Below are 25,023 nucleotides of genomic sequence, written 5' to 3'. Positions count from 1 at the left end.
TCTCACTTTGCTCAGGTTAGGCTTGCAGTCCAAGAAGGCTCCAAATTCTTTCAAGAGCTCCATGAATCCTTCCATGCTGCTTCGCGGGTCCGAGATGTAGAGAGAAGGTCATCTGTGATCTCTGCCTCCTCTCTGTATCCCTTTCCAATTCTTTGCCACCCTAAGCATGATGAGACTTGTGCTAGTGTAGGCGGCAGGGTGCCCCTCGCCAGCAGGTGTCTCCCGCAGGTTCAAGGCCAGTGTTGGCATGAATCTTTTGTAGAAGTCTGCCGGGAAACCATCTGGTCCTGGTGCATTCCCCGCCTGTCTGGAGCTAATACTCTCCATGACCTCTTCCAGTGCGAGTGGTGCTTTCCTGCCCCGTTTCCTGTCCTCCCCCACTATTGGCATGACCCATCCATTGAGGAATTGCTTCATCTCCGAGTACCCTGCTGGGGGCTCTGAGGTGTACAGCCCCTGGTAGAAGGTCTCGAATGACTTGTTGACATCAGGCCACGCTACTAACTTGCCTTTGCTATGCCTAATCTGGGCTATTTCCCTCATGGCTGCCTGCTTTCTCAGCTGGCGAGTCAGCAGGCAGCTAGCCTTGTCTCCATGCTCGTACGGGGTTCCCTGTGCCTAGAGAGCAGGTCAAAGTCCATCTGTAGCTTTTTCCTCTCTGCCAGGAGCTCTCCGGTCGGGACCTCGGAGTATCGCCGGTCTACCTCAAGTATGGAGTCGACTAGCTGTTGCCTAGCCACCCTCTCTTCTCTATCTCTCCATGTCTTGTAGGCTATAATTTCACGCTGATCACAACCTTCAGCGCCTCCCAGACGTGGAGGGTGAGACCTCCCCATTCTGGTTATTAGTAATGTACTCATCTATGGCCTGTGATATTTTCTCGCAGAAAGTCTTATCTGCCAGGAGGGCCGTGTCCAACCTCCATCCATGCAATGTGGAGCGTGGTCGGAGATCACAATCGCGGAGTATTCCGCTCTTACTAGCCCTGGAAGCACCGATTTTCCCACTACAAATAAGTCGATCAGTGAATAGATATTATGTACTTGGGAAAAAAAGGTGAACTCTTTCTCCCCTGGGTGGGTGAACCACTATGGGTCCACTGCCCCCATCTGCTCCTTGAATAGGTTGAGCTCTTTTAGCATATTTGAGGTCTTTCCTGTTTTGGGATTCAACCGACCTATCCGTGGATCCTCTACACAGATAAAATTCCTCCGCCCCCCCCATGATCAGTCGGCGTGTATCTATGTTGCAGATTTCTCCCATGGTCTTCTTTACGAATTCCATGTCGTTCACGTTAACAAGGACTACTGGTGCCCCGTCTAGGACACCACTGACCACGAGGTACCATCCCCCTGGGTCTGTAACCGTCTTTGTCTCCGTGAACATCGTCCTCTTACTTAGCAGAATGGCTAACCCCCTCACCCTCGCAGGAATGGTAGGATTGCCCCAACCAGCCCTTCTTTACCGGCAGTCTGTCCTCCCTCAGGTGCGTCTCGTGGAGGAAGACTATGTCGGCTTTGTTATGATATCTAGATCATCCTTGTATATATAGTATATTATCTTTGTATATATGAATGATCATGCACAATAGTGTGTAATTACAGCATCCAGCCACTAGATGGAGTAAGAGCGTATTTCATGTGCCACACGGTGTTCTGTGTGTTCTTGGAGTGATGATGTGGAGATGCCGGCATTGGACTGGGGTGACCACAGTAAGAAGTCTTACAACACCAGGTTAAAGTCCAACAGGTTTGTTTCAACACTAGCTTTCGGAGCACCTGAGGAAGGAGCAGTGCTCCGAAAGCTCGTGTTTGAAACAAACCTGTTGGACTTTAACCTGGTGTTGTAAGACTTCTGACTGTTCTTGGAGTGAGTTAGTGGAGAGGGTCGAGACAGTCGTGTTTTTCAGTAGTTCTGTGTATTGTAGTTATTTGATCTAATACTTAATCAGGTAAGATGCAACTAGCGACAAAGGTTAATGAAATCCATAAGATGCAGAAGATAAAAAATGCATCAGTGACAGATAGATTAACTGAAAACAAGCAATACGTTGAAAAATCTGGCTATAAGACTAGACGATACATTTTTTGTGGGTGTTGTCCACACCAATGAAGAATCGAAAATAGAGAAAACTTTCATAGAAATCTCAATAGTCAAAAACATGGATGATTGGACAATTCCGATAAGGATCAACAAACTCTAATTGCTATGAAACTGGATTTTGTCACTAGAGTAAAACTAATAAATGAAAATGATGTAAAAAAAACTTTAAAGTTAAACCAGTAATAGAAGACAGTGACTATATTTTAAAGGACTATAATGGAAAACAAATAGCGGCCTGCGGAACCTGCAAACTGCATATCGAAGTTAAAGGATCATATTTTTCATCAAGTTTGCAATTGTACAAGCAAATAAAACGTCTTTATTAGGTGCTCAAGCGTGCGAGAAATTACAGTTAATACAAAGAGTATACACCGCTCAGTGCATGACAGGCAACCAGTGCTCGGTATTGGAAGCTATAACCACCAAATTCACAGAAGTATTTTAAAAATAAATTTCGAGTACCAAATTCATTTTTTCCAACTAAGGGGCAATTTAACGTGGCCAATCCACCTACTCTGCGCATCTTTGGGCTGTGGGGGCGAAACCCATGCAAACACGGGGAGAATGTTCTAACTCCACAGAGACAGTGACCCAGAGCCGGGATCGAACCTGGGACCTCGAAGCGGTGAGGCAGCCGTGCTAACCACTGCACCACTGTGCTGCCCAATTCCCAGAAGTATTTACTGGTCAGTCCCAATGCCCTGATAAATCCGGACCTTGTGTCTTTCCGAGCTGCAGTTTTTGGACTTCCTGGCCCAATGCAGGATTCTTTCCCAGTCCTGGTACCAGTGTATCTTTGCAATTATCACCCTCAGCTATTCCCCAGTTTTGGGCTTTGGTTGGAGCGACCGGTGTGCTCTGTCAATTTCTGATGGCTTGGGGAAGCTGTCCCTTCCCACCAGTTTGCCTAGCATTTGGGACACATTGCTTGTGGGGTTCCTACCTCCGATATCAACATAGAAGCAGAGAAAATATGTGCAGCCATAGGCCATTCGGCCCTTCGAGCCTGCTCTCCCATTCATTATGATCATGGCTGATCATCCAACTCAGTAAACTGTTCCCATTTCCCCCAAAAATCCTTTGACCCTTTTAGCCCCAAGAGCTATACATAACTTCTTCTTGAAAACATACAGGGTGGGATTCTCAGGCCGTGCCCGCCTGGTGAGCGGAAATTCCCACCCGAGGTCAATGGTCTGCATCCCGTCCATGGCGATCTTGCAGTGGACAGGACGGAAGAATCCAGCCCACGATGTTTTGGCCTCAACTGCTTTCTGTGGTAACGAATTCCACAGGCTCACCACTCTTTGGGTGAAGAAATTTCTCCTCATCTCTGTCCTAAATGGTCTACCATATATCCTCAGACTGTGACCCCAGGTTCTGGACTCCCCCTCCATCGGAAACATTCTTCCTCCCAGTCTAGTCCTGTTAGAATTTTAGAAGTTTCCAATAGTTCCTCCCTTATTCTTCTAAACTGCAGCAAATATAATCCTAACCAACTCAATCTCTCCTCATACGACAGTCCCACCATCCCTGGAATCAGTCTGGTAAACCTTCTCTGCACTGCACTCCCTCTACAGCAAGAACATCCTTCCTCAGATAAGGAGACCAAAACTGCATGCAATATTCCAGGTGTGGTCTCACCAAGGCCCTGCATAATTGCAGCAAGACATTCCTGCATGTGCACTCAAAATTCTCTCGCAGTGAAGGCCAGGCCTTCTTTACCGCTTCCTATATTTGCATGGTTACCTTCAACAACTGGTGTACAAGGATACCCAGGTCTCGTTGTGCATTCTCCTCTCTCAATCTGTAATCACTCAGATAATAATCTGACGTCCTGTTTTTCTTACCAAAGCAGATAATCTCACATTTATACACAATATACAGCATCTGCCATGCATTTGGCTGCTCATTGAACTTGCCCAAATCACAGTGAAGCATCCTCCTCACAGCTACCCTCCCACCCAGCTGTGTCATCTGCAAATTTGGAGATGTTATATTTAGTTCCCTCATCTGAATCATGAATATACATTGTGAATAGCTGGGGTCCTAGCATTGATCCCTGAGCTACCCCACTAGTCACTGCCTGCCATTTGGAAAAAAAAACCTTTATTCCTACTCTTTGTTTCCAGTCTGCCAACCAGTTTTCTCTCCATATCAATACACTACCCCTAATCCTCAGCACTTTAATTTTACATGCTAATCTCTTATGTGGGATTTTGCCGAAAGTCTTCTGAAAATCCAAATAAACCTTCCTGGCTTCCCCTTGTCAACTCTTGAAGAGTTCCAGTAGATTTGTCATGATTATTAAATCCATGCTGACTCTGTCCAATCTGGCCACTGTTTTCCAAGTGCTCCGCTATTAAATCTTTTATAATGGGCTCAAGCATTTTCACAACTACCGACGCTGACTGGTCTATAATTCCTTGTTTTTTCTCTACGTCTAATTTTAAATAGTGGGGTGACATTAGCTACCTAAAGAGTTCTAAAGAGAGAATACAAAAAAATATTGGCAGGCAAAATCAATGAAAATCCTAAGATGCTGTGTCAATACATTAAGAGCAAGAGAATAACTAAGGACAAATTATGGCCTCTCAGATGGAAACCTGTGGGTTGATTTAGAAGATGTGGGCAGGGTTCTCAATGAGTACTTTGTCTCTGAATTCACTAAGAAGAGGGATGATGCAGACATTCCAGTAGCAGAGGAGGATTTAGATCTAGATGTATTGTCACGTGTACCGAGGTACAGTGAAAAGTATTGTTCTGCATACAGTCCAGTCAGATCATTCCTTACATCGTTTCCTCAGGGGCTGGTTTGGCACACTGAGCTGAATCGCTGGCTTTTAAAGCAGACCAAGGCAGGCCAGCAGCACGGTTCAATTCCCATACCAGCCTCCCTGAAAAGGTGCCGGAATGTGGCGACTAGGGGCTTTTCATAGTAACTTTATTGAAGCCTACTCGTGACAATAAGTGATTTTCATTTCATTTCATTTCATGAAAACATAGAATATGCAATAAATAGTTGAGGATACATAGTGAAAATACATAAACATAGTATACATTATATAGTGCTACAACTTAGAGAAGATGTGTAGAAAGATCAGTTTGGTCCATAAGATCAGTTCAGACCCTAAGACGGTCATTCAGGGGTGGCACAGTAGCACAGTGGTTAGCACTGTTGCTTTACAGCTCCAGGGTCCCAGGTTTGATTCCCGACTTGGGTGACTGTCTGTGCCGAGTCTGCACGTTCTCCCTACGTCTGCTCCGGTTTCTTCCCACAAGTCTCAAAAGGCGTGCTGTTAGGTAATTTGGACATTCTGAATTCTCCCTCCATGTACCCGAACAGGCCCTGGAATGTGGCGACTAGGGGTTTTTCACAGTAACTTCATTGCAGTGTTAATGTAAGCCTACTTGTGACAATAAAGATTATTGAAAAAAAAGGAGTCTGGTAAAAGTTGGGAAGAAGCAGTTTTTGAATCTATTGGTGCATGTTCTCAAACATACCTTCTGCCGATGGAAGAGGTTGGAAGAGAGTCCCTCAGGGATCCGTGTTGGGCCCACAATTGTTCACAATTTACATTGATGATTTGGAGTTGGGGACCAAGGGCAATGTGTCCAAGTTTGCAGATGACACTAAGATGAGTGGTAAAGCGAAAAGTGCAGAGGATACTGGAAGTCTGCAGAGGGATTTGGATAGGTTAAGTGAATGGGCTCGGGTCTGGCAGATGGAATACAATGTTGACAAATGTGAGGTTATCCATTTTGGTAGGAATAACAGCAAACGGGATTATTATTTAAACGATAAAATATTAAAGCATGCCGCTGTTCAGAGAGACTTGGGTGTGCTAGTGCATGAGTCACAGAAAGTTGGTTTACAGGTGCAACAGGTGATTAAGAAGGCAAATGGAATTTTGTCCTTCGTTGCTAGAGGGATGGAGTTTAAGACTAGGGAGGTTATGTTGCAATTATATAAGGTGTTAGTGCGGCCACACCTGGAGTATTGTGTTCAGTTTTGGTCTCCTTACTTGAGAAAGGACGTACTGGCGCTGGAGGGTGTGCAGAGGAGATTCACTAGGTTAATCCCAGAGCTGAAGGGGTTGGATTATGAGGAGAGGTTGAGTAGACTGGGACTGTACTCGTTGGAATTTAGAAGGATGAGGGGGGATCTTATAGAAACATTTAAAATTATGAAGGGAATAGATAGGATAGATGCGGGCAGGTTGTTTCCACTGGCGGGTGACAGCAGAACTAGGGGGCATAGCCTCAAAATAAGGGGAAGTAGATTTAGAACTGAGTTTAGGAGGAACTTCTTCACCCAAAGGGTTGTGAATCTATGGAATTCCTTGCCCAGTGAAGCAGTTGAGGCTCCTTCATTACATGTTTTTAAGGTAAAGATAGATAGTTTTTTGAAGAATAAAGGGATTAAGGGTTATGGTGTTCGGGCCGGAAAGTGGAGCTGAGTCCACAAAAGATCAGCCATGATCTCATTGAATGGCGGAGCAGGCTCGAGGGGCCAGATGGCCTACTCCTGCTCCTAGTTCTTATGTTCTTATAACCAAGGTAGGAAGGGTCTTTTATTATGCTGCCTGCTTTCCCAAGGCAGAGGGATGTGTAGACAGAGTAAATGGGTGAGAGGCGGGTTCACGTGATGGTCTGGGCTGTGTTCATGACTCAATGTAGTTTCTTACAGCCTTGGTCCGTGCAGTTGCCATACCAAGCTGTGATGTTGGCAGATAGGATTCTATCTATAGTGCATCTGTAGAAATTGATAAGAATCATTGTGGACATGCTGAATTTCCTTAATTGCTTGCCGAAGTATAGGCACTGTTATGCTCTCTTGGTCTTCGCGCCAACTTGGGTGGACCTACAGGAGTGTGAAATATTAGATTTGTTTTGGGCTAGGGTTTAGAAACTCAAAAGTGTATTATGCAGTCCACCTGACCTACAACCTTTATGTTGAATTTGGCTAGGATGAGCACACAAGCCTTCCCTTCAGGTTTGATTCATCAGTCTTCTTGGACACTTTAATCAAAACAAGATTTATTCTAAGAACTTAGTTAACATTTATATAAACACACAGCAAGAATTTCTATCAATTACAAACATAAAGACACCCCACAGCTCCAGTAATCTATGTATAACGCTTAATGAATTCCCCCTTAACTGTTTCAATTCAAAACACTTATTTTCTCTATCTGTAGTCCACAGCAGTCAAAACTGAAAGCGAAAGTAAAACAAACCTCACAGCCACAGCTCAGCTCCACCCACAAAATGACATGACTGAAGCCATGTGATAAGACAAAAACCTTTCTTAAAGGGACACTCCCATGACAGATAAAATAAGCATGGTCAGAGAGGAGGTACTGGAGGGACTGGCATCCTTGAAGATGGATAGATAACCAGGGCCATATGGATTGTATTACACACTATTGAAGAAAGTCAAAGAGTAAATAGTAGGTGCTCTGGGAACCATTTTCCAGTCTTCACTAGATACAGGTGGGGTACCAGAGGATTGGCGACCTACAAACATTGTACCATTATTTAAAAAGGGTACAAGCGATAGGCAAGAAAACCAAAGGCCGTCAGTTTAACTTCGGTACTGGGCGCATTATTGAAAACAATTCTGAGGGACAGAGTAAACTGTCACTTAGAAAGACACAGACTGATTAGGAATAGGCAGCATGGTTTTATGAGAGGAAGATTGTGCCTTACTAACTTAATAGAATTTTTTTGAGGAAGGAGAATTGATGAGGATAGTGCAATTGAGGTTGTCTACGTGGATATCAGTAAGGAATTTGATAAGGTCTCACATTGGCAGACTGGTCAGAATAAGATCACATGGGATACAGGGAAAGTGACAGGTTGGATCCAAAATTAGCTCAGTGACAGGAAAAAAAGAATAATTTTAAATGACCATAAGACCATAATACATAGGAACAGAATTAGACCACTCGGCCCATCAAGTCTGCTCCGCCATTCAATCATGACTGATATTTTTCTCATCCTCATTCTCCTGCCTTCTCCCCATAACCCCTGATCTCCTTATTAATCAAAAACCTATTCATCTCTGTCTTAAAGACACTCAATTATTTGGCCTCCACAGCCATCTGTGGCAAAGAGTTCCACAGATTCACCACCTCCTGACTGAAGAAATTCCTCCTCATCTCTGTTTTAAAGGATCGTCCTTTTAGTCTGAGATTGTTTCCTCTGGATCTAGTTTTTCCTACAGGTGGAAACATCATCTCTATGTCCACTCTATCTAGGCCTTGCAGTATCCTGTAAGTTTCAGTAAGATCCCCCTCATCCTTCTAAACTCCAACAAGTACAGACCCAGAGTCCTCAACCGTTCCTCATACGACAAGCTCTTCATTCCAGGGATCATTTTGTGAATCTCCTTTGGACCCTTTCCAAGGTCCGCACATCCTTTCTTAGATATGGGGCCCAAAACTGCTCACAATACTCCAAATGGGGTCTGACCAGAGACTTATACACTCAAGTCCATCCTTGCTCTTGTATTCTAAATGTTTTTGTGAATGGAAAACGGTTTCCAGTGGTATTCCACAAGACTCCATTTTAGGTCCCTTGATGTTTGCTGTTTACATTAATGATTTAGACTTAAATGTGGTAAAAATGGAAAGTTTTTCTTTATTGGGTGAGGTGTTGGATACAAAGCAGCGATAAAATCATGAAATTATATCAAATGTTGCATTAAACCACAGCTGGAATTTTATGTGCAGTTCTGGTCACCACATTACAGGAAGGACATATTTGGTCTGGAGCGAGTGCAGAGGAGATTTACAAGAATGTTGCCAGGGTTTGAAATTTGCAGCGATGATGAGAGATTGGATAGACTACGGTTGTTTTACTTAGAATAGAGGAGGCTAAGGTGTGACCTAATTGAGGTGTACATAAGTATGAGGGGCCAAGATAGGGTAGACAGGAAAGACTTGTTTCCCCTAGCTGAGGGTGTCAATGACCAGGGGGAAAAGATTTAAAGCGATTGGCAGAGGATTAGCGGGGAGAGAAGGAAAAACATTTTGACCCAGAGGGTGGTGGGTGCCTGGAAATCATTGCTTTAAGTTGGTGATTGAGGCTGAAGCGCTCAACAGATTTATTGCCAGCCCTAGTGCTTTGAATGATTTGGAATGTTAGGCAACTACCTTAGATTGAAAACTGGTGCAGGTTCACATGTAATTCCATCTCACCTTCACAACAAGGCAACAGGAGATTTAAAGCTAGGAAAGGACGAACCACTTAAATCCACAATTATAGCTTATGGTGGAACAAGCCTCCCCATTAGAGGACAAGTTCAAATTCTGGTCAAACATGGTGACTAATTGTAAACTGGACTGTAGACTCATTGAGAGCATGACTATATGATCTTTGGTGGTTAGAACCTGCCTGGGGAAAAAGCTTCACGAAACACAATGATAATGTTGAAATTAACATAACAACTACTGGAGTATATGTGATCAATGACTGCAAGCCATGGACGTGTTCAAAACTGAATGATCCTCAGGTAGTCAGTGGTGGAACAGGACAAATTGATGAAAAGTACTGAGTCAAATTTCCTAAGGTGGCAGATCTGGTCCACCATGTCTTTGGGCATTTGCTAATGACTTTCAGGGATAAGCTGATGGAAAGCAACATGGTGACACAATGCTTAGCACTGCTGCCTCACAGCTCCAGGGAGCCGGGTTCGATTCCGACCTTGGGCGATCGTCTGTGTGGAGTTTGCAGTTTTTCCCCGTGTCTGCGTGGGTTTCGTCTGGGTGCTGCGATTTCCTCCCACAGTCCAAAGATGTGCGGGTTAGGTGGATTGGCCATGATAAATTGCCCCTTAGTGTTCAAAAGGTTAGGTGTGGTTACTGGGGGTGGGGGAATGGTCCTAGGTAGGGTTCTCTTTCAAAAGGGATTGGTGCAGACTCACTGGGAAAAATGGCCTCCTTCTGCATTGTAGAGATTCTATGAAATCCACAATAGCCTGGTCAGTTAGCCATTTCTAAGTAGGATGACACACTGTGAATCTTCTTAAATCCTAAAGACTTCAACAACTTTTGAAGGTTTAGCTGCACATTGACATAGTACCCAAGATCAGGCCTCAATGACTGTTGATGTCCTGAGGCAGTTAGTTTTGCAGAAATATTTGAAGTGGCAATTCAAAGCCATGTCAAAAACATAGAAGCTGTCCTACATTGACGCAGCAACGATGGAGTAGGGTCAAACACTGATAAAATTAAACTTTGTGGGCAGAAGTTTATTTTATTGGAAAAGGAACTTTATGTGGATCCATATAAAGTTAGAGCAGTCTCAGAGGTGTCTGCACTGATTGATGTGAAAGGGATCCATCGACGACCGAGACTTGGTCAATATCTGAGTGAGCTTCTCCTGCATTTGTCAGACATAATGAAGCTTTTCAGAATTTTAATGCAGCAAAAGACAGGCTGTTTCTGGCAAGAATCACAAGGTTTAGCATTGTAATGACTCAAAAAGGCAGTTGCAGGCACGCCAGTATAATCTCATTTTCCAAAATTCTTTAGACTCTGGAATGGTTCCTAGAGATTGGAGATTAACTAATATAACCCCGCTATTCAAAAAGGGAGGTAGAGACAAAACAGGGAACTATAGACCGTGAGCCTGACGCCGATAGTAGGAAAGTTGCTAGAGTCCATTCCCAATAAAGTGGTATAATCAGACAAAGTCAGCATGGATTTTAGAAATATAAATCATGCTTAACTAATCTACTAGAGTTCTTTGAAGATATAACTACTGGAGTTGACATGTGGATGTGGTTTATTTAAACTTTCAGAAAGCTTTCGACAAGGTCTCACATAGCAGATTACCGTGTAAAGTTAAAGCGCATGGGATTGTGGGTAGTGCTTTGAGACAGATAGAAAACTGGTTAGCAGACAGTAAGCAAAAAGTTGGAATAAAAGGTTGTTTTCGATTGGCAGGCAGTGATTAGTGGGGTGCCACAGGGATCTGTGCTAGGATCCTAATTGTTCAAATTTCTATCAATGATTTGGATGAGGTAACTAAATGTAGTATCTCCAAATTTGCAGATTATGCAAAGTTGGGTGGGAGGGTGAGCTGTGAGGAGGATGCAGAGATGCTTCAGTGTGATTTGGATAATAATAATCTTTATTGTCACACGTAGGCTTACATTAACACTGCAATGAAGTTACTGTGAAAAGCCTCCAGTCGCCACATTCCGGCGCCTGTTCGGGTCCACTGAGGGAGAATTCAGAATGTCCAATTCACCTAACCTGCACGTCTTTCGGGACTCGTGGGAAGAAACCGGAGCATCCGGAGGAAACCCACGCAGACATGGGGAGAACACACAGATTGCACAGACAGTGACCCATGCCGGGATTCAAACCAGGGACCCTGGTGCTATGAAGCAACAGTGCTAACCACTGTGCTACCGTGCCGCTCATAGTTGAGTTAGCGGCCAAATGCATGGCAGCTGCTCTATAATGTGGATAAATGTGAGGTTATCCACTTCGGTAGAAACATAGGAAGGCAGATTATTATTTGAATGGGCGCAAATTGAAAGAGGCGGATACTCAGAGAGACCTTGGCGTCTTCATGCATCAGTCACTGAAAGTAAGCACACAGCTACAGTAGGCAATAAGGGAGGCAAATGGTATGTTGGCTTTCATAGCGAGGGGATTTGAGTATAGGAGTAGGGATGTTTTACTACAATTGTATAGGGTATTGGTGAGGCCACACTTGGGGTATTTGTGCAATTTTGGTGCCCTTGTCTGAGGAAGGATGTTCTTGCTGTGGGGGGAGTGCAGCGAAGATTTACCAGGCTGATTCCTGGGCTGGTAGGACTGTCATATGAGGAGAGATGATTATGATTATATTCATTGGAGTTTCGAAGAGTGCGAGGGGATCTCAGAGAAACTTATAAAATTCTAAGAGGGTTAGACAGGGTAGATACAGGGTAGATTCAGAAAGAATGTTCCTGATGATGGAGGAGTCCAGAACTCCAAATCATAGTTTGAGGATAAGGGGTAAACCTTGTAGGATGTGGGGAGACATTTCTTCACCCCCAGTGGTATCTCCCAAGTGATTGGAGGTTCCTGGATGGTCATCCTGTAGCCAGGCTGGCACTGCTGGTATCACCTGGGCACCTTGGCAATGCCAGCATAGCATTGTGGCAGTGCCACCTGGGTACGCTGACACTACCAGAGAAAGTAGTTGCAGTCAAAACATTGTGTAACTTCAGGAAGGAATTAGATATAGCTCTTGGCGCTAAAGGGATCAAGGGATATGGGGGGAAGTCGGGATCAGGATATTAAACTTGATGATCTGCCCTAAAGCGGAATTCTCCGACCCCCGCGGGGTCGGGGAATCACCCGGGGCCTAAATAAATCCCGCCCCCCGCCGTGGCCGGAATTCTCCGCCACCCGGGAATCGGTGGGAGCGGGAATTGTGCCCCGCCAATCGGTGTGCCCCCCGCGGCGATTCTCCGGCCCGCGATGGGCCGAAGTCCTGCCGCTGTCAGGCCTCTCCCACCGATGTGGTTTAAACCACCTCTGGTGCTGGCGGGATTGGTGGCGCGAGCGGGCCCCCGGGGGGGGGAGGGGGGGCGTGGTGCGATCGGACCCCGGGGGGGTGCCCCCACGGTGGCCTGGCCCGCGATCGGGGCCCACCGATCGGTGGGCGGGCCAGTGCCATGGGGGCACTCTTTTTCTTCCGCCGCCGCCACGGCCTCCACCATGGCGGAGGCGGAAGAGACCCCCTCCACCGCGCATGCGCCGATGGTGACGTCAGCGGCCGCTGACGCTCCGGCGCATGCGTGGACTCACGCCGACCAGCGAAGGCCTTTCAGCCAGCCCCGACGCCGGGCAGCGTGGAGCCAAAGGCCGTTGGCCCACTCCGGCGCGGGCCTAGCCCGTAAATGTGCAGAGAATTCCGCACCTTTGGGGAGGCCCGACGCCGGAGTGGTTGGTGCCACTCTGCTACGCCGGGACCCACCGCCCCGCCGGGTAGGGGAGAATTTCGCCCATGATCATTATGAATGGTGGAGCAGACTCAAAGGGCCAAATGACCTCCTCCTGTTTATATTTTTTAATATTTCTGTGTATCTCAAGGAAGAAGGTACGATTCAAGGAAATGCACCTCATTCTGGACTTGGAGAAGCATGAATGGGCAACCCATCGCATACGTACCAAGGATGTTAACAACAGCAGGCAGCACAGTGGTGCAGTGATTAGCACTCGTGCCTCAAGGTTCGAATCCTGGCCCTGGGTCACTGTCCGTGTGGAAGTTGCACATTCTCCCCGTGTCTGCGTGGGTTTCGCCCCCACAACCCAAAATGTGCAGGGTAGGTGAATTGGCCACATTAAATTGCCCCTTAATTGGAAAAAATGAATTGGGTACTCTCAATGTATATAAAAAAGGATGTTAACAACAGCAGAGATTAGATATGCTCAGACATAAAAATTACTTCTAAGGCGCGATTTAACTTAAGAAAATAGAGTCCGTTCTGGGCGGAATCAAGGGGTTGTTCCCTGCTCTTGTAGCGGCAGGAACGACCCACAATCGAATGGCACTCTGCTTTTTTTTCGAGGCTGCACTTAGCTGCATATCCTGCACTGAGGAGCGCCGATGAGCAGAGCTCTGCATTGCAGGAAGAGATCGTTGCGCTGTTTGAATGTGATGCCCTGATTTTTCAATCACCCCACGCAACTCACGCAACTCGCGCAACCCCTCGCCCCAACGCCCCAACTCACCTTTTGGGGAGTCATTTATCTCCCCCAAACCACACACCGCAGGGCACCCCGGGCCCGATCCCCGGCAAGGTGTCAGCTTGGCACTTTGGCCTTGCCAGCCTGGCAGTTCCAGGATGGCATGCAGGTGGCACTGCCATGTGCCCAGGTGGCACTGCCAAGGTGTCATGCTGGCATTGCCAAGGTGCTGGTGTAGCACCACCAGTGCCAGGGTGCCATCCTGGCCAGAGGCCAACCATCCAAGGACCTCCAATCACATCAGAGATCTCCCCAAGTGCTGATATGCCTGGTCCCTGTTTGTGGGGACAAGAACTAATCAACGTCCGGCTGGGGTCTCCTCAGTGAGGCCGATGCATGCCAGGTAGCCATTCGATCTGGCGCAGCATGGCTCAGTGGGTTTTTAGACTCACTTAACCATGCTCGACTGGGTCCTGCCCATTGTGGGTGGGATCCAGATCACAACGTGTCACAAGATATGGTTAAGTCTCATGAGGCGTAACAGCCGTCCGGAGTCCTGAGGGGTTGCTTCGCCCGGGATCTACCAGCCACATCCCATCTCAATTCCGGTGGGATCAGCCAGTAAATCGCACCATTAATGTTTATGTTCATCTGTAATAAAGATGAAGATTAAGGAGGTGAGCGTTGAACTGGATCATTATCAACAGCACTCAAGAAGCTCAACACTATCCAGGGCAAAGCAGCCTGCTTGACTGGCACCCTACCTACCATCTTAAACATTCACTCCCTCCATCACTGAAGCACAGCGGCAATAATGCAACAACTCATCAAAACTCTTTCGACAGCACCCTCCAAACTTTACCACCTACAAGCACAGGGCCGCAGATGCATGGGAACACCACAATCTGCAGAGTTGCATTCCAAACCACACAGCATCCTAACTTAGAAGTATATCACTGCTCCTTTACTGACACTGGATCCAAATCCTGGAAGTCCTTTCCTAACAGCACTGTGGGTGTGCCTACATCAGACAGACTGCAGTAGTTGAAGAACATGGGTCACCACTATCTTCTGAATAACATTTACGGATGGGCAATAAATGCCGGCCTAGCCAGTGAAGCCCACATCCTGTGAAAAAATTAAAAAATCTAAGTTAAAACCAATAATTTCCAAGCCACTAAACAATGCAGTGCAATGGCACAGTGGCTAGCACTGCTGTCTCACTGTGCCCGGGACCCCAGTTTGATTCCAGTCTTGGATGACTGCCTGTATTGAGTTTGCACTTTCTCCCCGTGTCTGCGTGGGTTTCCTCCAGGTGCTCCCGTTTCCTCCCACAGTCCAAAGATGTGCAGGTTCGTGGATTGGCCTTGCTAAATTGCCCATAATGTCCAAAGGTTGGGTGTGGTTATGGGAATGGGGTGGGCAATGTAGGGTGTGGTGATCTTTGTGAGGGCTTTCCAGGATGGAACGCGTAGTGTTCACAAAGATACACAAAGCATTTTGCATAATGCATTTTTGGACGTCTAATAAAGGTAGGGAACATACAGTGAATGGTAGAACCCTCAATAGTATTGACAGTCAGATAGATCTAGGTATACAGGTCCACAGGTCACTGAAAGGGGCAACACAGGTGGAGAAGATAGTCAAGAAGGCATACGGCATGCCTGCCTTCATTGGCCGGCGCATTGTGTATAAAAATTGGCAAGTCATGTTGCAGCTGTATAGAACTTTAGTTAGGCCACATTTGGAGTATCGCGTTCAATTCTGGTCGCCACACTACCACAAGGATTGGAGGCTTTAGAGAGGGTGCAGAAGAGATTTATCAGGATGTTGCCTAGTATGGAGGGCATTAGCTATGAGGTGAGGTTGAATTAACTCGGTTTGTTCTCACTGGAACGAAGGAGGTTGAGGGGCGGCCTGATAGAGGTCTACAAAATTATGAGGGGCATAGACAGGGTGGATAGTCAGAGACTTTTTCCCAGGGTAGAGGGGCCAATTACTAGGGGGCATAGGTTTAAGGTGCGAAGGGCAAGATCTAGAGGAGATATACGAGGCAAGCTTTTTTACACAGAGGGTAGTGGGTGCCTGGAACTCGCTGCCGGAGGAGGTGATGGAAGCAGGGACGATAGTGATGTTTAAAGGGCATCTTGACAAATACATGAATAGGATGGGAATAGAGGGATATGACCCTGGAAGTACAGAAGATTTCAGTTTAGACGGGCAGCATGGTCGGCGCAGGCTTGGAGGGCTGAAGGGCCTGTCCCCGTGCTGTACTTTTCTTTGTTCTTTTGAAGAACTAAACTAATTTTATCAACACCACTAAATTTGAATTTGACATTTATTCTGAATAGCAAACATACATGTAAGAATCAATCTACACGCACTAACACTATCTACTAACTATAACTAATCATTTCAAGTTGAAGATTCACCAGCAACAGTTTAATCATACCGCACCTGATGACCAGGAAGAAATGAGGATTGTCATTCAGCTAGGCTGGTGTCTGTGATCAGGTCAGAGGTGCCTGAATGTCAACAACCTCCCTTTAACTTTTGAGATAAACTAACTCTACAAAGGGAATTGATATCCAGGAGATAAAAACTCAAATATGTATTGCATAGGTTGTGTCCAGAGTCTGTGATGGTATCTATCTACCCAGTATGTCAACAGAGCTTAAACAATGAATTGTGATATCTGTTTGGCTCATAGGGTTTCTCCAAATAAGGAACCTTTACTTCAGCATGAGATATTGGCTAGATTGTGGTCGAAGGTTCATTCTGATCCTTTTGAGCCACACGGCCAGATTCTGCTCACTGTGTGTGATTATTTCAGTAACTTTATCGAAGTAGGTTGCCTCATTTCAGTTACTCTGTACAGAGATCTGAGAGAGATGTTTGCCAGATTTGGGATGTCACCCACCCTAGTTACAGATAAATGTTCACAATTTGCATCTGCAGAATTTTTCATGTGTTTGATGGGGATTTGTACGCATGACAACGTCACCTCACGACCCACAGCCAACAGCAAAGCTGAGAATGTCACCAGGTAGGTCAAACAAGTCTTCACAAAATGTAAGGCTTCTAGTCTATCAGGCTTTCCGGAGCTCTGTCAGATTGGGCAACACACCAACTGAAGGTGTAGATCCGAGGTCTGTACAGAGACTTGTGGATTTTAAGTGCAAGTTAGAATAAACTTAGAAGTTAGAAAAAGCCAAACAAGTCATCTAACCTTTCTCAAAGGTTACTGCACTGGAGGTGAATTCATCGTGAAGGTCACTTCTCAAAATGCTGCTAACATTTGTTAAGCACAAATAATTTGATTGCACATGAGTAATTCTAAAAGAAATATAGAGGTTTGGAGCTTACAGTTGCATCAATTAAACCATAATCCCTATGATTTCTCTTTACGGTAATCTGTAATCTTTGTTAATTTTATCCCAACATACAGGATCTGCTGCTTGAATTACTCCAGAGGATTCAACAAAAAAAACAGCACTGAACATTTCAGGATTTTGGTCCAATGCCCACCACAAAGAATGGCCGAGAGGTTCGCAGATGCAGAGCTCAAGACACTGCTGGATGCTGTGGAGGAGAGGCAGGACACACTGTTCCCTGGGCCAGGAAGCAAGCTGCCACACATTGATGTCAACTGGGCCTGGGCACAGGTGGCAGAGGCGGTCAGTGCCGCAGGCCCCACCATGAGGACTGTACACCAGTGTAGGAAGAAGCTGCACGATCTCCGGGTGAATCACCACCCCTGTGCCCTTGGCACCACCGCCCCCCACAACCCCTCACCCACCCCAGTGCAGTCCCTACCAGGTGGCGGGGGGCGGGCAGTGATGGGTGAGGATGGGCTTCCTTCTCCTGCGGGGGCAGGCACATAATTCACAGTGTGAGACACTCAGACGCGGACAGCACAGGCCCTAGACCCACACACCCATTGGGCAACTGATCCCCACCTGTCAGCAGTACCCCACATGACAACACCCACACCACCCACCATAGCGGGGTGCCCTGCACACGGGCCAGCAGCTGTGGATTGCCTGCGTTGCCAGCGCCCGAGTGTCTCACTGTGCGTTATCTTTCCCCACCCGAGAAGGAAGTCCACAAACACTGGGAGCAAGAACAGACCGGAGGGGGCCCGCCGAACCTGCAGCCCTCATCATGGCAGAGCAGAGGGCATTGGACCTGGTTGGCGGGGTGGCAGAATAGGCTGTCGACATGGCGGAGGTTAGCATGGGACAACCAGGTGAGCCCCCAATGCATTGCACTGTCCTTATGGCACGTGAGTCACTGCTCCCCCCCCCCCCCCGCCCCCATCCACACCATGCTTACCCCCAATCTCACCATGCATCTTATATTGTGTCTTACAGGGTCACCACTGGAAAGTGCCATCAATGTTGGAGATGCAGACACAGCGCCGGGGACTATGTGACTCAGCAGCCATCCAGCGCCTGCAGCTGCAGTTAGATTCGTCCAATTGGGAGGAGGTACCGACCATACATGTTACCCAGGCCACACTGAATGGGTGGCATTTGAATTGGAAGCCTAGGGTGTGAAGGTATCGGCAATGGGTTAGAATGTTGAAAGGCTAGTGCACAGTGTGCAGACGATGGACACCAAGGAGGAGCAGTAGGACACATAAGATTAAAAAGCTAGACATCAGTTAGAATGGCTGAGGGTGACGAGTTCAAAATGAACTCCGTGTGGGGGACTTCAATGTTCACCACCAAGAGTTCTTAGTAGCAGCACCACAGACTGAGCTGGCTGAGGCCTAAAGAATATGGGCTGGATACTCCATTTCAGGGAGTATGTCCCCACGCCGTCGTAAAAACTGTGGCCTTTCACGCCAGAAAAACTGGTGTCAAAAGGCCCCATATTCATAGCCCTGCAGGGGACTAGAAGGGACCCGTCGTGAATCTGCCAGCTTTAGCTGCAGATAGAGGCCCGGCACTTCCGGGTCAGAGGACGCGCATGCGCACGCTGGTGGCCTCTAGCAGACACGCTGGTCTCAGACCACGGAGCTGGACCTCCTAAATAGTGCCCCCGATCGGCCGCACGCCCAGAAATAGCCCATTCCCGTATGAGGCCCCCTGCCCTCCAATCGGCCCGTCCCTGACCATGGTGGCGCGGACTGAGTCCGCAGGCACCACGCGAGTATCCCGAATGGCTGGACTATGTTAGATTCACGCCGTCGGGACTTGGGCCAGTTGGCGACAGAGAATAGCGGGCGGGCTTCTGGCAACGGGCACAGGTGGGGGATTCGCTGCGGGATGCACTCCCCTAGTACCCCGCTTTTCTGGGGCCAGAGAATCGAGGAACCGGCCCCGGTCCCAATTCCATGTGCGAGACTGGATTCTCGGCCCCATTGGTGGATGCGCTTTCGGTGTTGGGGTGCAGAGAATCCAACCCCATAACTGATAAAATGATCCTACGGCAGGTTGAGTGAAAAATATACTTGAACTCATCCTCATCAACCTGCCTGCCGCAGATGCATCTGTGGATGAGAGTATTGACAGGAGTGACCACCACAGTCTTTGTGGAGACAAAATCCCATCTTCACATTGAGAATACCCTCCATCGTGTTGTGTGACACTACCACCGTGATGAACAGATCTAGCAACTCAAAACTGGGCAACCATGAGGCGCTGTGGGCCATCAGCAGTAGAATTGTGGAGAACCACAATCTGTAACCTCATGGCCCCAGCATATCCCCATTCTATCATTACCACCAAGCCAGGAAATCAAATACAAGCTGGAAAGCTGAAACAAAAACAGAAAATGCTAGATAAACCCAACAGGTGTGGCAGCATCTGTGGAGAGAAACAGAGTTAACGTTTCAGGTCCAAATGGCTTCTACAGAACTGAAGAAATGTATAAATGTAAAGAATCTGCCCTGGTTCAATGAAGAGTGCAAGAGAATAATGGAATGCTATCTTTTATTACGAGAGGAGTTGAACATATAAATAAGGCTGTGATACTTCAGTTATACAGGGCATTAGTAAAACCACATCTCGAAATACCTGAAATGAACAGGTTATATAGACCGGTCTTGTTTCCATCAGAGATTAGAAGAGTGAGGGGTGACTTCATTGAAGTATACAAGATCCTGAACGGTCCTGACAAGCTGCAAGTGGAAAGGATGGTTCCTCTTGTGAGTGAGTCCAGATCTAGGGGGCACCATTTTAAAATCAGGGGTTGTCCTGTTAGGGCAAAGGTGAGAACATTTTTCTCTGAGGGTTGTGCGACTTTGGAACACTCTGCCTCAGAAGGTGGTGGAGGCGGGGTTATTGAATATTTTTAAGGCAGAGGTAGATAGATTCTTGTTCGGCAAGGAAATCAAGGGCATTCATACAAGGGCATTCCAGAAGCAGACCAGACTTACCTAAAAATGAAGCTACAACAGAGGACTACTTGCATGCCAAACAGCACAGAGCTAAGCAGTTCCACAACTAACGGATTCGATTTTAGCTTTGCAGACCTGCCACATCCAGCCATGAATGGTGGTGGACAATTATACAAGTAATGGAGGTGGAGGCTCCACAAATATCCCCGTTTCAATGATGGAGGAGCCCAGCACATCTGTGCAAAAGATAAGGTAACAATTTTCAGCCAGAAATGCCGATGAATGATCCAGATTAGCCTCTAGGAGACAAGTGCTTTCACTTCCTCTTTTACACAGCAGAAAGTACTTAGCTGGCTTTTGTGTTGGGACGACCTGTCATTCATTGCTATAATGTTTATAAACAGTGTGATTAGGACACTGAGATGCATTCAAGTGTGAAGGGAGATGAAAATAATAGATACAGACACCTGGCTATCTGGAAGTTATTACCTTGTCAATTACAGCGTCCTAAAAGCTATTTACCTTTGAAAGTGAATATAAACCTTTCAAATCAAAGGATTTTAGGGGATTTACCTTGTCAATTACAGCCTACTAAAAGCTATTTACCTTTGAAAGTGAATATAAGCCTTTCAGATCAAATGATTTGAGGGCCTTGTGACGTGTTTCGGCTTTCTTTAACTACTCTATGTAAACTAACTTTCTTACCATTTAATTTGGTTTGCAACAAATCTTTGTTCATTAATTACACTTGAATATCTTCCAATAATCCTGCCACTGGAGTGAACAGTAGTTTATTTTAAGTGACTATAATTTTGTTTCTTCCTTTTCCCTGTTGTATGTTCTCCTGGCCATAGCCATTTGTCTGCCCATATTATTATAAGTCCCTCTTCTATGAACTGCCATGCTATTCTTGCTCTGTGGCTCAGCCAACATACCTATAGTAACTATGGGTTGACAGTAGGGGCACTTTGTTTTTCCATTCTGGAACAAATAATTCAATTTGCATGTGGTTGATGGACTCAAGTGTTTGTTGCTATTGATGAATGAATCTAAAGAGGCAATAAACCTAGTGAGAGCTTCAACTGTAAAAGTGATACTATTTTGTGGTTGTTAACAATGAGAAAAATCGTTCAATTAACCAAAAATATAACAAGTGCATATATTTTACACTGATAAACACATTATCCATAAATACACCACGCATATTCACACCGATTTTTTGTCAAACTAGCAATTGTTCACAAAACCCAATCACTAAGTCATGATCATTTATACTGTTTTGTTGATGTTAATTACTGTCAAATGTAGTTTTAGTACAGGAAACACTGAGAAACAATTTTTCTAAGTAATTTGGTTGGATCATGCTGGCAAGTAGTAGACAGGAGTCTATGTTGTGATATTATCTTTCATAAAGCATTTATTTGAAAACATCATACAGGCATTACATTGCCACAGCCAGTCCATAAAGAGCATGCAGATATCAAAAAGATAAAGGGCTTCTTTCAGTTGAACTGTGCAGTTTTTGGTTTGTTTTCTTGTAATGGTGTCGAGTTTAACTGTATTATGTTATTATCTCTTCTTTATTTAACAGCAGATTTCTACCCATGGGGTACAGTCCATACTTATTGTAATCTAACTGTGAAGAATACTAATTGTTAAAGCAACACAAAGGTACTACACAACTTGTCAAAATGTTAACAGCACAAGTTAGCAAATTCTAAACTATACAATCACCCATCCTAGGTTGACGCAGGTTCAGAGGTCATATAGTGGCGTTTCATGTAGAAAGATAACATCACCCTTTAAATGACTTCTTAGATGGCCTTAACTTGGAAACATTTATGTGCAAAAAGATGGGAATGATTGGAAATGAGAAAAAATACAGTGCATATTTAAACTCAGTTAAAATCCCCTTATTCCCATACAGTGGTAGCGATATATAGACTATATTATAAAAATGTTTTAGATGGCACTTTTTAAACCATCAATTGATTGCAATCCACTTAAAAACTCTTAGTGAGTGAACTGACACAATAAACCCAATTGTTTCGAATAACAATTTACTAAACTCTACAATTAGTAAAAAGAATTCTAGAAATTTGGCTTGAAAAATAAATATTAAAATGTAGTAAACCAAAAATAGGGGGAATGAGGTGATGTAAACAAATGAAAATTCCAGGAATGCAAAACAAAGCCCATTGAAGTGCTCGGAAGCTTCTTCAGGGTCTCTTCATGAAACTCGGACATGGGCCTCCTCCTCAGTCTCCTGTCCTAGGCTGGAATATGTGACAGATGGCTCCACTTGTCCAGTGGTTGGTATCTCGACTACAGGGCCTGCAGGGTTACGAAACTGCTTGTATACACGTGGATCTTGGGCCACGTATGTGGAAGTGGAAGAGTAGAAGATTAATCCAAGAATTATTGTGAAAAAAGACAGAAGGTAGAGTCCTGAAAACTAAAAAAAAAGAGAAAAAGATCTGGTTAATTAATAATAGGGTACATGAACTATAAAGCATTGAGAGAAAAAACAAGTAGCTCACTGATATTGAAATTATGCAAATAGAATATCACAATGTTATACTATAACATAGTTACAATGCGTTGTACAGTACAGAATGAGCTCCATATCAAAACAGTGACTGCGTTTCTCCTTTGCAAGTCCGCCACACTACCTCCGCCAGCAAGAACTTGCCGTGCCGTTTGCTGTTGGCAGGGTTCTCTACTCCCGCCACTTGTCAATGGGATTTCCCATTGAAACCACCCCACGTGACCAGGAAACCCACAGGCGGGTATACACTGCCAGCAGGGCCAGCGATATGCCGGAGAATTCCAGCCAGTATCTTTTGTAGTAGCTTTCAAATTATGTTCGCCAAAACAAGTAGACACACAAATTCGACTACTTGTTTACTGTCAAGTCGACAATATATTTAGTCAGATGCACGAGTCAAAATGCAATCGGATTTCAATTCTCCAACATTCTGAATCAATTGAATGTTAAATTTCCCTTTGTTATCTTTATTACTTTTTATCACTAAAGTTATGAACCATTAACACTGACTGCAAACCTTGTTCATTCTTGTTACTATGAAGCCAAAATATGCCCACAATGCCCAGTCAGCATCCAAAATTTTAAAATCTTCTTTTTATATTCCTTTCTTCCTGTCTGTTTGCTCAATTTACACAAAAACGTAATCCAATGCATTTCAAGGACTTTGTTGGCAACCACATTCCAATCCACAATTAAACTGAATATGATTTACATATCCTGTAACAAGCCACACAACTCTAAGGGACAATGCATTGCATGCTAATTTTTAGTTCCAGTGACTCAGGATATCACCTACATTAGTTAGATTGATGCACATCTGCACTTTCATGAAAACTGAATTGGAGGTAAAGTGTTGGCATCACAGGTACAAACTTGAAACCTGGGCCTGAATTTCTATCCTATTGGGTGAGTGTGATTGGTGTGAAGCGGACGGGAAACCCGCTCCTGCCTGTGATGGTCTCCCGACCTCGATTTCACGCTGACTGGTCAATTATCTACTGGCCAGCGTGAAACCTGCACATTTTTGGCCATGCTAAGTGCTGCTTACGACGGTGAAAATAGGGCACTCCAGTGAGTGTGGATGGGGGATTTAAACGGAGCTCCCTGAAGGCTGAAAGTCTCCGTGCAGGAGCCTCAAGGAGCAGTTTTGGAATTCAAAATGTTTGACTCATCACTTCCACTATTGTGCTGTTACTTTCTGAAGGACTTCACCCACACCCAGAGCCTGTGGATCTAGGTTGGGTGCTGTTTCAGAAGGTCATTGCAGACTCGATGAGCTGAATGGCCTCCTCCTGCACTGTAGGGATATTATGGATTTTGCTGTTGTCAGCACATTCATATATGATAAAATATCAAAACGGGCAGCACTGTGGCACTGTGGTAGCACTGCTACCTCACAGAACCAGGGTCCTGGGTTCAATTTCAGCCTTGGTGACTGTGTGGAGTTAGCACATTCTCCCCATGTCTGTGTGGGTTTCCTCCGGGTACTCCCGTTTCCTCCCATTGTCCAAAAATGTGCAGGTTAGGTGGATTGTAAAATCCCTACAGTGCAGGAGGCCATTTGTCCCATCAAGTCTGCACCAACCCTCTGAAAGAGCATCCTACCTGGGTTCATTCCCCACCCTATCCCCGTAATCCCACCTAACTTGTATATCTCTGGTCACTAAGGGGCAATTTTAGCATAGGCAATCCACCTAGCCTGCACATCTTTGGCCATACTAAATTGCCCCATAGTAATCAAAGATTTGCAGATTAGGTGGAGCTGCGGGGACTGGACCGAGGAAGGGTGCTCTTTCCAATGGTCGGTCTAGTCTCGATGGGCCAAATAACATCCTATTGCACTGTAGGGATTCCGTGAATGACACTACATGAAATACATGGAGCCTGTCTTCCCTCCCGCTTTTCCGATGCAGGTTTTGCTGGAGGCAGTTAGTGTCCAAAGTGATGACAAGAGGAGGCCACCTCACATGACAAAGATAACCTGGATGGGGTGGCAGGTCCAGTTAGTGGGCATGACATCATATGGACTTGGACCCAGTGCAAGAAAATAATCTATGCTATTCTGTGCTCTGCCAGGTTGTGTACAGAATCCAGCTGCAACATTGGGTAGATATCTTTATGGATGGAAGCACTTGTTCAAGCTCACAGGCGTAAGGTGCAGAGCAAAACATGGCACATAATCCTGTGGTTTGATAGATCATGACTGGCACGTATGTAAGGGTGATATGTGGCAATGCGAAGGGAACCTGAGCAGTTTTTTTGGATGGTGGAGTGCTTAGGTTTTCGGGCATGTAGAGGCAATCTAATGAAAGTACCTCTGTCCTTACGAA

General features: G+C 45.6%; 1 protein-coding gene across 1 annotated transcript in view; it reads right to left on the bottom strand.

Annotated features, from left to right (window-relative positions):
- Positions 1–21,536: 21,536 nt before the first annotated feature.
- slc35f1 (solute carrier family 35 member F1) overlaps positions 21,537–25,023 on the bottom strand; it is a 450,036-nt gene continuing 446,549 nt past the window's right edge. The window contains exon 8 of the mRNA XM_038799673.1: positions 21,537–22,600. Coding sequence (XP_038655601.1) covers positions 22,376–22,600 — 225 coding nt within the window. The 3' untranslated portion in view covers positions 21,537–22,375. The remainder of the gene's footprint in view (positions 22,601–25,023) is intronic.

This window comes from Scyliorhinus canicula, chromosome 6 (assembly GCF_902713615.1).
Source record: "Scyliorhinus canicula chromosome 6, sScyCan1.1, whole genome shotgun sequence".
Classification (NCBI taxonomy): Eukaryota; Metazoa; Chordata; class Chondrichthyes; order Carcharhiniformes; family Scyliorhinidae; genus Scyliorhinus; species Scyliorhinus canicula.
Note: the sequence above shows the minus strand (reverse complement) of the source record. Positions and strands in the feature narration are given on the sequence as shown.